Raw genomic sequence first — 13210 nt, 5'->3', positions numbered from 1 at the left:
TTCTCCTTTTTTTCTCTTTATTAAGTAATTCAATATATTGAAGTTAAATATTAATTTAGGAGCGATCATACATTGAGTATAATCTCTCAAAATTATAGCATATATTATTCCGCAGTCTTTAAAAAAGGTGAAGAAATGCCTTTTAAATATACAGTTCTTTATACTGTAAGTTTGCCTATCTCATGGTTTTATTGTCCAGGTTTTGTTTGTGGAATTGAACTAGATTCAAGAGATGGAAGGCACAGAAACTTCAGCTCGGTTGTGCTGTAGTTCTTATTCTGGGCACAAATATCAGGGCTGTTGCATTTCAGTAGTCAATCCCACAGAAATTTAGCCCAAACTTTCCATATGTATCAACGTAAGTGGGACTAATATGCCATATGTTGAAGAGCCTGGGAAAGCTGTACTTAGAGTTGTTTGTCAGCAGTTATGCCCCATAGGAGCAATCTTTCTGCCATGAAAAATAAAGTCAATAAATAGCATATCTTACAATTTTTATTTGAGTAATTACATATGTAAAAGAGAAAACAGAGGTAAGTATATGGAATGTGCAGCATAACACTCAATTACACTTTAATGCAGAGAAAAAATAGTAGTACAGCTGGTATGCCTTATAAAGTATTGCATGTTCAGGTTGTGTGTTCAATGATTAAATTTACAAGGTCTGCAGTTCTTTCGTCTAATTAATGTGCAACTAACCTTTGCTGGTCTTGAGTATTAAGAGGGCTGTGTACCTTGAATAGTGGTGATCTTCATCTTTACCTACTGTATAACAAGTACTTTGTAATTAATGGTTTTAAAAAAAAAAATTATTACTTTATTACTTTTACAGAGGAAAATGCCAACAAAGAAAATTCATACAAATAATTGCTGCAAATGCCCAGACTTTTTAAACACGCTGAAATTCTCTGTGCTTTGAGAACGTAGGTTTTCTTTGTAAGGAAAGAAAGAAAAAGAGGATGCTTATTAAAGAATCGAATGCAAATGGTAAAACTTGTATTTTGGATACGTGCGTTGCCAGATGACTGGAATGAATAAGCTTTCCTTCTCCTTGTGTACTTCAAGACTTGACTGAACTTTTTAAATACAGATTATTATTCTTGTTTTCATTATTCAAGGGAAGGTTTTAGGTTTTCATCTCAAGAAGCTGCTTCAAGTTTTGGTGATGATCGCTTACTGATAGAAAAGTTCATTGATAACCCTCGTCACATAGAAATCCAGGTTTGTATTATTATTACTAGTACTACTATTAATTAGTGTTTGTTTATTTAGTAAGGTTTGAACTCATAAATTAAAGTTCAAAAGATTTCAAATGCTCTGCTAAAAAAGGCCTGGAGTCTTGTGTTTTCCTGTGTCTTGGGCCATTGCTCAAACTACATGGCTATCATGCACAATACAGCCTTCCTGTTTTTATTCTCTAGCCTTTCTTTAGCAGGAAGACAACGAACCGTGCTTAATTCATTGGGGGGGGGGGTGGGGGGGAGAAGGTTGTAGGCATCTATCCTGAGGGCTGGAGCTTGAACTCTGGATCCTGATTGCAGTGCTCGAGCGCAGCAGAGGATGTAGTTCAAGCACTGCTATGATTAACATTTGTCTTGCAAGTTCTAGGTGGTTTTGCAGTGTTTTGGATTCTGTTCTGAAGTATCTAATGCTCCCTGAGGACTCAGGAGGATTTGTGTCCCATTTGGGGCAGGTTTTGGTTCAAAATCAGGTGTATTCTCCTCAACTTCTGGATTGTGAGCATTTATCTTTTATTGGATCTAGTGTTAAGCCAGATGTGCTAATGCAAAACAAGACTTTTTTTTTTTCTGGACAGATTCTTTAACAAAATTATGCCTTGAAAATTTTTGATGTGTTTGATCTTATGGAGGCAACTAAATTGAGTTTGTCAATAGCCTTGAAATAATCTTTCCTGACAAGAAATCTATGTGGCGTATGTCTGTTTCCTCAACAGAAATTTCATTAATTTTTGTCCGAAATTTAAACTCTAAGTTGTGGCATGTTTTCTTTTACAGTGAGAGCCTGAAGTATTTTGACAGTAGTTCAATAACTGAATGAAACAGCAACAATAAATTTGATAGCGTGGGTTGATTTGTAAGAGAGAAATATTTAACATTTTTTACTGTGCTAGATATGTACCCACAACTTGATACTGCCTATGTTTTTATTTTATGTGCACAGGCTAACTTATTGCATACGTGTAATGAAAAAGCAGTCTGTAAAAAATGAAATTTAAACCCTGCCATGTTCTCTTTTGAAGGTCGCGGAAAGTATATAGCGAATGTTTAGTTTCAGCATTTATCTTAAGTTACAAGAGCTCAGATTGCTACAGCGTCGTCTTATATTCTTTTGTCATGGCTAATAATTTTTGGATACCTATGTCTTTCGGGGTGGGTTTTTTTGGTATGCAAATCAGTACACCTTAAAGATCTATTCATATCAATGCTTTCAGGTTTGGGAGCTTCAGCAGGTTCCTTCTGACTCTTTGATGACTAAAGTTAGATGAGATTGATTCCTCCATACTTTCGTCAGTTGGACGCAGATTTTACCTGATTCCTTCAGGTTTAAAAAAGGTTTCTTCAAAAAAAAATTAGGCAGCACTAATTAAGAACAGTCAAACAATTTCACCTAGATTAGACAAAATAGCTTTGCCATTAATAATTTGTAGTTTTAATTATAATAAGTGTACAATGAATGTTGTTTTCCTTACACGTACACTTTGATGGTACCTTTTAACAATATCATAGCGTATCATTTTAGCTGCATGTTCTAATCAGCTTTAGGACGTTGACCTTGGTTCATTTTCAAACTGCTAAATATACAAACAATTTGAGACCAGATGCCAAATATTTATTAATTTAGCAGTAACTTTTAAATAGAACTTTTTTTAATGTTCTCGTATAGCTCCAAAGCATTGGTAGTTAAAATTGTTAAATAAGGGGTTTCCTGTGTCTAGCTATAAAACAATCACTTTGTAAAACATGAGAAAAGACTAAAACAATTAACAGGAAAATAGAGTCCAAATAGACTTTGTGCTTGAACTGATTTGAAGTCTTGTTCTCCTGAAATATATGATATGAAGAACCTGAGTTTAAAGTAAGAGTACATGGAATGTCTGTTGCTTGGCTAAATAGCAGCCCTACAACTGGAAATCGAATTTAGCTGAATCATGTGGGAGAGGTTGCGATACATTATATTTAATTATTTTTGGCATATAAATGTACCTAGTGTATATACTAATGTCGTAATCGTCTAATCCCACAAAACGGGACGTTTTCTTTTAGGAATACTTAGATGTTTAGAAAAAACCTGTGGCTGTGACATGCATTTTTAGTGTGATGCATGCTAAAATCTCATGCCATCTTGAAGTAGATGGTTTCAGTATTCCGTAAATGTCTTCTGAAATATAATTGTTTTATGAAGTATCTTCTTTAGTTTCTGATAATGAAAACAGTGGACCCAAAATTAAAGTAAAAGCCTAACACTAGATGTTGTTTGGCTTATTCTACCTCTAATCATGTTTTCATAATAAATATTCATGCATATATTTTTTAAAAATTTTTTTTGAGCCGTATTAACTGATAATGGAAAAACATTTATTTTAAGATCCAGGTTGTAGAAATTAAGATACAAGAAATGTCCTGAAGTGAAAGAAAATATTTACTAGTTGACTTGAAAAATATTTTATTATCCCCTTCAGAAAAATACAGAGAGAGAGAAGAGAAGCACAGGAACTCATTTTTATTGAAATATTCCAGCACTTTTTAGTTTGTTTCTTCGTTTTGGTGAGGCTGAATTGTGTGAGTTGTAGGCTTTCTAACAATGAAATGGAAGGGCTTACAAGGAATCATTCTACTTACAGCACAGTGATTTGTCCATCAGGTACCATGCTATGCCCCAGACGTACTGTTTAAATATTGACAAAAGAACAAAACAAAAAAATTAAAGTCTCTTGTCCTCCCAGATGAGTTTCCGTAGAGCTCCATGATGTTTAGTTCTGGATTGGATGGGTTAGGACTCACGTAGGAAGTTGCTTTAGATGCTGCTAATTTTTTTTTTTTCCTTCCTGGTTTTGTACTGAGTTGCCTGTTACAGAATCTAGCAGTTGGCTGCAGTACCCTCGTGCTGCTGCTAAACCTTCCCCTGGGCAGGGAAGAGGATTCTGGGATGAGCTGTAGTTTAGGAACTCCTAAAGTCATCGATCTTGTAGAACTCTTTGGAGGGGGTTTTTCCCTTAGAAAGCTCCATAAATGTATGGGAGTGCAACAGAATTTGTGAGGAAAAGAGAAGTCTGATGCTGCAGGGCGCAGAGCACTCTGGGTCTGATGCTGTACAGTGCATGTGAGTTGTCTTCATGAGATCAGTGCCTCGTTTTCGGTCACATCTACCCAGATTATTTACGCGTCAGCAAACATTGGTGTCACACATGCAGGAATTCATTTTGCTTAGTGCCATACTAGCTCTGTAGTGCTAAAAGGAATAATAAATAATACAGATTCATTGTCACAAATGTGAATAGATATGGTTGAGTTCACACAGTTTGAGGAAGATTGTCTCCTTTTTTTATCTTGTCTGTTTTCGGTGTAGAACTGCACTACTAAAGAATGAAGCATGAATATTGGCACAGGTTCCCGCAGATCAGAGCAGGAAGATGGAAAAAAAAATTGGATTAGAGGGAAAATTTTATAAGGAAGAAAGGGAGCAGGTGTGGTCTGCAATGAAAGAAATTGTTCCAAGAATAAGCGTGTAGTCATAAGAATCATAAGATTGGGAGAAGTCTACTTGAATTTTCAAATCTAGTATCCTGCTATTGGAAGTGGCTGCACCATACAGTCAATTTCATAAAGGGATAGAGTTTTGTTTTTTACTTTTCCTTCCAGTTGCAGAATCAAGTGAGAGTACTGTTATGCCAAACTTGTATTTTTTCTAACATGTAATTTAGGTAGCTGAATCTAGATGCTTGACTGTATATTTAACTTTTCTATGAACTGAAGCTGAAGCCAGGCACTGTAGCTGACGCCTGATTTTTGAGAAATTCCTTGAAATTACTGCTTTAATTTCCATTGAATTGAGGAAGTAGCAAATTTTATTTTTCTTAATAAAAGATTGCAAAGTTTGTGAAGACTTTTCTTCTTTGTTAAAAATAGGGTGGTATGGTTTGCCTACTGAGAAAGCTCTGTTAGCCATTGTTTCTGAAAACTTTTTTGTGTAATTCAGGAGCAAAATTTGGTATCCTTTGAGATTTTTCTCTCCTTCCTTGACACAAGATATTGCTTAACAATATGCTTCTGAGTAGTTTCATTATGCAATACAATTTCAAATGCTTGAAAACGTAGTTTTAATCTTATTTCAGTCTTTTGACTTCTAGTTTCTGAACTTCTCACAAATTTTGGTGTGAGTGCTTTTTGCCATATATAGACTCTATATAATGGCTTTAATCCTGTTCAAAATTTGAAGGAGCATTCCATTAGTATTTCATGTACAATTAATTTTCTACGCTAGCATTTTTTCCCAACCTTTATTTCTAGATTGGAAAAAGATTATTTTAAAATTAAACTAACTCAATGCTACATAATAGTCAAAAGGCTATATGTATGCATCTGTTTAATAGCGGTGTGTTATTGTTTCAGGTTTTGGCAGATAAACATGGTAATGCCTTGTGGTTGAATGAAAGAGAGTGTTCCATTCAAAGGAGAAACCAAAAAGTTGTGGAGGAAGCACCGAGGTACGTATACTAGACTCTTGATGCAGCTTCATAGTTACTGAAAGTTCTTTTGGAAAGTTGCTGATTTTATTTATTGTAAAAGCAAGCAGATTTTATTCTATTAAAAATGTCAAGGGAAAAAAATGTTTAAGTTATAGTCATTTGATGATAATACAATTTTTTATGTTGTACTTTGAGGGTTTTTTGATCCTGCTTCATGATGTCTTTCTGTAAGAAGAAAACAGGTGTTGTAGTGTTAATTTTTTTCATTATCTTGTATAAAATGGATATGGATCTTACCAATGAAATACATGTGGTATATGAGATACATTAAGAAAGCTATCTGAGATATTTTTCCTTTGCCGTTCAACTTTTGGATTTAAGAGTAAAATAAAATATGGAGTAAGTATTCATTTTACCACAGATAGAGATATTTGACTATGTTATAATAATTATAAGAGGGCCAGATAATACTGTTTATTTCTATTTGAAATGGAACATGAAGTACTAACTACTCTGCACCACTTTCAGTACCATTCATGGTAGTGAACTATAAATGTAGGTGTCCAGTAACTCAAACATACTAAATGATCTTTATCCCACTGTTTTCAAATGGAGCTGAAATATATTGCTGCTGTGCAAGGTATGGTCTTGCCGTGTTTTCTGTTGCATTGCATTCATCAGAGAATATGTGTAGAAAAAAGGGCAGAAGTTCTGATTTCAGAAAACCAGACATAGGTATATCCTTAACCATGGGAATTCCCAATGTAATGTGTTCACCAGCTGGGATGGGTTTGCTATTATTTTATAGCACAGAACTATGTGATGCAATAGGTTAGGATGTAAGGAAAATATGTAATTCAAATGATGGTTACTTATAGGCAGCATATAAGTTATGTTGGATCATAATTGTGGGACCGGCACTGTTTACAACCTAGATCTTAAATGAAAAAACAAAGTTTAAATCTAAGGATACAAACCCACTAAAAAAAGCTTAAATGGCTGCTGTTGCTTCCTGTAGTGCTTGTGGATTTCTCGGAAGCCTTGTGCCTAAAGATCTTACTATGTTTTTGTTTGTGAAATGCGAAGGCTTCAGGTCCTGATATAATGTGCGTGTGCATTTATGTATACCTAAGCACTTAAGAGGGTCCTTTGCCTCAGGATGACATGTAAGGCACTGACTGCCACTACTGCCTGCTCATTCTCCATGTCTCTGGTCACTTAAAGGAAGTGACACTGTCTTTCTCTCACCAGGCAACTAACTGTGGTGTGTTTTCTTTCATCAGAAATATCAGCCTTTTAACTTTCTTGGGCTTCTCTGTTGGAATTGCCAGTAATTTTTATCATTCCTTCCTATAACTGTACAAAAGGGTGTGGGCAATTCAATAGCTTCCAAAATTGGGCGTGAAAACTCTTCTTCCTTCTTGTTGAATGTTTTAGACTATGCCAGACTTTTACTCATAGCTTTGGAAGCCTTATCTGCCTTACAGCCACTTGCAGTTGGCTGCAGAATCCATGTATTTACAAAGGGTTACAAGACTGTTGGAGATAAGCAGGGCACTAACTTCTGTGAGACAGCATAGAGACCCTAAAGTTAGCCATTGCTGTGAATGCTGTTTCAGCTAGTCTCATTGATTAATGACTCCTGGAAACACTTTTTCTTATACAACTGGGTGGAGGAAATATGAAGTCCTCAGCAGTTGTGGTTTTTTTTCTCCTGCTGCCATTAAGAGCTCTGAGAAAGGTTGAAGCTTTTTTTTTTTTTCTTTAATGAAGCCCAGGAGGTAGGGATGCTATGGGCTAAAAAGCTTATTTGTCTTTTGTACAATTTAGGGCCTTTGACTCTGGCCTCTAGTCAAGCCTGTCTTGATTTACTTTTTTCCTATGATGATGATTTCTTAAGTATCTATTTTAAGAGACTGATTGTTGAAGGCCTTTGGGCTTTGAGAATAATCTCTATGATTTTCTTAAAGCAAAGTCTGCAGCTGTCAAGCTTACCATTATGGGATCATTTCATGTTTGAATGTCCAGTTTTCCTAGGCAAGCTCAGTGTCTTGTAAAAAATAATAATAAAAAAAATCTGTGTTTTGAGGAGAGAAAGCTCTTTTGTTCACACCCTGATCACCTTACAGTATTCAAGGGAGCCCTGGTGTTCATGGTGGTCAGTCCCTGAGTTTCAAATTAGGAGACCAACAAACTTTGCTTATATGCTTTTAACGTAGTCCTACTACGTAGTTGTCCTACTCTGTTCTGAGAAGCACAGACAATAAGACACATCTGATCGTTGCCAGTTTTTTAGTTAGTGCTGAGCAAAGTTAGTGCTACACAAAACTTCCAGTGGTTTACAGTAATTTGCTTTGCTTCTAGCTTCACATCCTTTTGGAAGATGCTATTGGCTTCTCATTTTACCACAGAGGCTGAAATTTAAACAGATGAGTAACATTTAATAGTCTGTTGTTGTTGTTGTTCCTTAGTTCAGTTTTTGTTCTTCCTCTGCGCAAACTCTTCTCTAGTCATTGTCAGAGACAGTTGCTATGAGACAGTGTGCTTTGGCAAGAAAAAACGTGGGGGTGTGGTGGTATTTTCCTGTCTGCTAGAGTGAGTAATAGGGGAGTCTTCCACATGTGGAGAAACAAGACCCATAAGCTTATCAGAAAATCTATTGATCTTTTAGGATCAATCTCAAGTAAAGGGATCAATGAAAGGTAAATATACAAGAGTCTTAGCTGACTTCTTATTCAATAACTGGAGCTCAAAGGAGCGCTCTTAAACTTCACTTTGGTGAGAGCAGGTGTCCTATCTAACCATTTCAGAACCTGTTAGAAGCTTTTTAAAGCACACTAACTTTTGCCTCACCACTTGGGTGAAGGAATGTCCAACTGTTCAGAGGCACTTGGCTATCTGTACTATTTGATGCCCAAAATTAAAATTTTGGAATGTTATGGAGAAGTGCCACGCAAAGGCCCTTCCACTGACCATGATCATCCAGCACTATCCTTTGCTGTAGTAGTCAAAGAGATTCAACGTTTGATTCTCCATGGAATACCATTTAGAATCACAGAGTCACTTAGGTTAGAAAAGACCCTTAAGATCGAGTCCAACTGTAAACCTAAAACTAACAAGTCCAACCACTAAACCATGTCCCTAAGCACCACATCTACACGTCTTTTAAATACCTCCAGGGATGGTGACTCTACCACTTCCCTGGGCAGCCTGTTCCAATGATTGACAACCATTTTGGTGAAGAAATTTTTCCTAACATCCAATCTAAATGTCCCCTGGTGCAACTCGAGGCCATTTCCTCTTGTCTTACCACTTTTTACATGGGAGAAGAGACCAACACCCACCTCACCACAACCTCCTTTCAGGTAGTCATAGAGAGTGATGAGGTCTCCCCTCAGCCTCCTTTTCTCCAGGCTTAAACAACCTCAGTTCCCTCAGCTGCTCCTCATCAGACTTGTTCTCTAGACCCTTCACCAGCTTCGTTGCCCTTCTCTGGACACGCTCCAGCACCTCAATGTCCTTCTTGTAGTGAGGGGCCCAAAACTGAATGTGGTACTCGAACTGTGGTCTCTTAACTATGGTATCTTAAAACGTTGAGCTTCAGGATACTGAGTGTTAAGCCTTCTCTCTACATTTTCAAGCGTTTCCTGGACAAGCAATGATGGAACAGGTTTACATGCTGTAGCAGATATCTATTGTGAAAACTGTAAAACCACTCTTAGATGAAAATATGAACATGCTTTTGAGAGCAGTCAGAAATACAAAGAAGGAAAATTTATCGTTGAACTTGCCCACGTGATAAAAGACAATGGCTGGGAGTGAATCATAACCTTTTTTCTTCTGTTTGCACAATATTCTGTGGAACATGCTTTACAAAGACTTCTGTACCAGCATACGAGATCCATATTAGCATCCACAATGAGCAAGTCCTTAGAATTTGCTAGCTGCCTCCTTTCTTGTCTCTACTTTTCTCCAGTGATTCCATGTCCTTTGGGTTAAACCTTTGCATCCAAGACTTTCCAAATAAGGTGATTCTTCCGACAGTCTCTCAACAATTTCCCAAAGTTTTCCTGAGTTTCATCTCAGGCAGGAAATAATTTATGATTTTTTTTTCTTCCTAGCTGAATACATTCAGAGTTGAGATCGCCTTATCTATTCTAGATGTTAGTTTTGTGGTCTCTTTTTAAATTGAAAGATGTTCTTTCAGTTTCAGTTCAAATGACAAAAATATTTGTTTCCATTTCTGTCTGTGACAAAGATTTAAGAGGCAGGAGATTTAAAAGGGAGGCTAGTTTACCAGTAAGCGACTGCATTAGAATACGAATGAAACAATTAAACTATTTTTGTGACCTTTTTTGCGTGCTCTGTTGTTAGCTTTTCTCAGGAATGTGTCTGTCCTTAGAAGGTGCACAGACAGCAGCTTCTTTCACCTTCTCCAAGCACTAAACTATCTCTGAAAGATCTTGGTATGATGTGTAGTACTTCAGGATCATATTCCAGATTAACTGCCAAGGTGCTGCTTGAAGGCACTGACAATTTGAATAAATGTATATAGACAAGAACTTAGCAGAAAGGTATGTTATTGAGCTAGACTCCATGTACAAGCTCTCCTTAGAGTTGTGCTGCATGTATGTATGTCAGACTCTACATTTCCTATCACTTGGTCTAGAGATCCTTGAAGGGTTTGGGGTTAAGAGAAACAGGAGCCTGTCAGGTTTGTGACTGTGTACATGATTCATAGGTGGGCACAGTTTAGATGTGGAGGCAAAACTGTTCTCAAATACTTTAGTGTATTTATGCCTGTGGTGTGGTAGTACATAAGAGATATCACAAAGGAGAATGCTTTTTGTAGGTAAGTAATTTTTTTAAACAAACAGTATGCCTAACTATTTCCTAAGAGCAGGTAAGCTGACCTTGACATTTGGAAAATGAAGGTCCCATTTTCTCCCAGTGTAATGGTATCTTCAGAGGTAGTGTAAATGTTATTGATGTTTTTTTTTTTGTCTAAGCTGAGCAGTAAATTTCCAGTGACAGTGTAACTCTCTGTACCTTTCAAAATCTCAACCTTACCTGTGAGTAAAGGTGATGAAGATATTTTGGGAAACATTATCTGATGAACTAGAAGTGGAGAGGTAGCATCTTGTCCGTGTGGTCATCTCTCTGGATGTAGAAACAATGGAACAAACCAACTGTATTGTCTTTGATCAACTTGACAATAGCTTGAAGAAGGTCTTGTGAGTGAAATGTCAGGTCTGATCTTATTTTCTCTTTTTGGTGCTTTTATCTCATGAATCCTTTTTATTTTGCAGCCTTCATGCTGCCAAAGGAGCTATTTGGTCGATAGAATAACAGGTATATGTGTGAGAGGGATTTGAAGTCAGGTTTAAAATGCTGTGTTATCAAGTGAATGTCTAATTAGGTTGGATAAGAGTTACTTCAGTTGTAAAAGGTGCATTGTTAAAGAAGAGAGAAACAATGTATATGAAAGGTAAAGCACCTGAGGGGAATAGGAAAACTTTGGTTAATTAACTTAGCTGATTGCAGGGATGATCCAGTCATTTTAGAGCATAAAGCTTAACCACGTGGCAGAGATCAAGTTTAGCAGTGTGACACCTCTGTTCCATTCTTTGGCTACAGCAGGAGGTGAACAGAGAAATCTCAGACCTACATTTAACAAACATAGGGAAGACACCACTGTAATAAAGGGGAGTAACTGTCTTTCATCCATATCAGAAGTAATAATAGTCATTCTAGAAATAGAGTATGAAGCTGACATTGAAAAGGTTCTGTTATTCCTAAACCACTCCTTGACCTTTCCTGATCAAAGTCCTGCAGAAACCACAAATTGAATTATAGATCATTGATTTTGTGTAATGTATTTTCTTCTTATTGAATTAAAATAAGAAATATTATGAAACTCTTCTACACTGCCAGTACCTATTTTTGAAAGGTATGACACAGTTTTGCACATCTCCTGGTTTTGCCTTTGATCTGCTGTAGGATCTGATAGCTTTTGTGGGATCAGACTTGATTTCCTTTTCCTGTTGATCCCGTTGTTTGCCAAGAAAGAAATTTTTTCCTAAATTCTGAAAATGTCTACCCTACCATCTCTCAGAATCTAGCTGTACACACTGGAAGGATGGAGGTGCTAAGTAGTACTTTTCCTTGTAAAGAAAAGGATTCCGTTGTCTCCCAGTTTGCCTAGATATTTCCTCACTTTTTGTGTCGTGTCAAATACGGCTCGTTGTGGCAGAAGTCTCTAGCTCTTCTGTGAGTTCAGGTCTTGGTGAAAAACCCCATAGTAAGTCCTGACCCAGCACTGGCTTCTGTCTGAGTGCAGTCCTGGGCCCCAGATGGAGCTTCACTGACTTTGGGGCCCCTTCAGGTACGTGGAGGCTCCTGATTGCTCCTTTGCAGAATTAGAACTGTCTCTTGAGGACACCCCAAGAAATACGTATTTTCTTTTTAAACAGTAATTTAGAGGTAAGGTAGAAATGACTTCCTATTCCTTTAACTCAGCTGTCATTTTGAAAGTACTTTATCTGTCTGATGTAAGTCACTGCAGAAATATAATAAGCATATTTATAAGCTTGTATAAGATGAACAGCTACACGTTGTCTTTCATTGAAGGTCAGTGTATCAGGGTGAGGGGCAAACAACTTCACAGCTTTAATGGAAAGCCACAGAAACTTCTCTAGCTCTAAATTAACAATCTGCATAGGTTAATCTAAATCTGAATTTGCAGTATAGAGGAGAGTAACAAGCAGGGATATATACCTTCCTCAGTCTTTCAAACCACTGGATGTGGCATGGTGTGCTCCTAGAATGAGAAGGCTTGGCATTTGGGCAGTGTTCATGGTGGCTCCCCAGGTGGTAGCTGAGCTGCTCTTTGGGTGCCCTTGAGTGTGTCCAGGATTTGTGGAAAGGAATGAATTGCAATTAATAAATGTGGATAACTATTCTTCAGCTTACAAGTAAAGGTGAGAGAGGAAATACAGCATATGAAGGTTTAAGTCATGATGTTTTAGCTAAATATTACGAATGACCAAATTTTCTTCATTGCAATCTTATTCACATAAGATGCCCAAATAAATGCTTCATTAATTTCCAAAACTTCTTTATTGCATAGAATATCAATGAAATGGCCACACTGTTTTAATTCAGAGTCAGAAAACAAATTTCCTTTAGACTTCATGTCTTGTATTTTGACATTCATATTTCCATTGGATGGATTTTTTTAGTTACAGTGTTTTGGTAAATAGATATGCCTTCTAAAATATCATGGATTTGTATGTTTTTATTTTTGTTTAACTTGCTTTGTTAGAGATCTTAGTGTTCTAACAAAGTTGTCTTCTGTTATTTTATATTTTAGAGAACGCTGTTATTTATTCTGAATTTCCTGTACATTAGCGGTAATTGCAAAGCATGCAGTATATCTATTTAGGAGCAATATAAATGTAAAGGCACACATTTGAGAGTCTAGACATGTTTTCATAACTTAAA

At 36.7% G+C, this 13210-nt stretch overlaps 1 protein-coding gene across 4 annotated transcripts in view; it reads left to right on the top strand.

The window, feature by feature from the left end:
• PCCA (propionyl-CoA carboxylase subunit alpha) overlaps positions 1-13210 on the top strand; it is a 299061-nt gene that overhangs the window by 106211 nt on the left and 179640 nt on the right. For all 4 annotated transcript variants that reach the window (XM_054821090.1, XM_054821100.1, XM_054821117.1 and 1 more), the window contains exons 10-11: positions 1119-1221; positions 5631-5725. In XM_054821090.1, the coding sequence (XP_054677065.1) occupies positions 1119-1221; positions 5631-5725 (198 nt within the window). The remainder of the gene's footprint in view (positions 1-1118; positions 1222-5630; positions 5726-13210) is intronic.

This window comes from Grus americana, chromosome 1, assembly GCF_028858705.1.
Source record: "Grus americana isolate bGruAme1 chromosome 1, bGruAme1.mat, whole genome shotgun sequence".
Classification (NCBI taxonomy): Eukaryota; Metazoa; Chordata; class Aves; order Gruiformes; family Gruidae; genus Grus; species Grus americana.
This window is presented reverse-complemented; position numbering and strand designations above follow the sequence as displayed.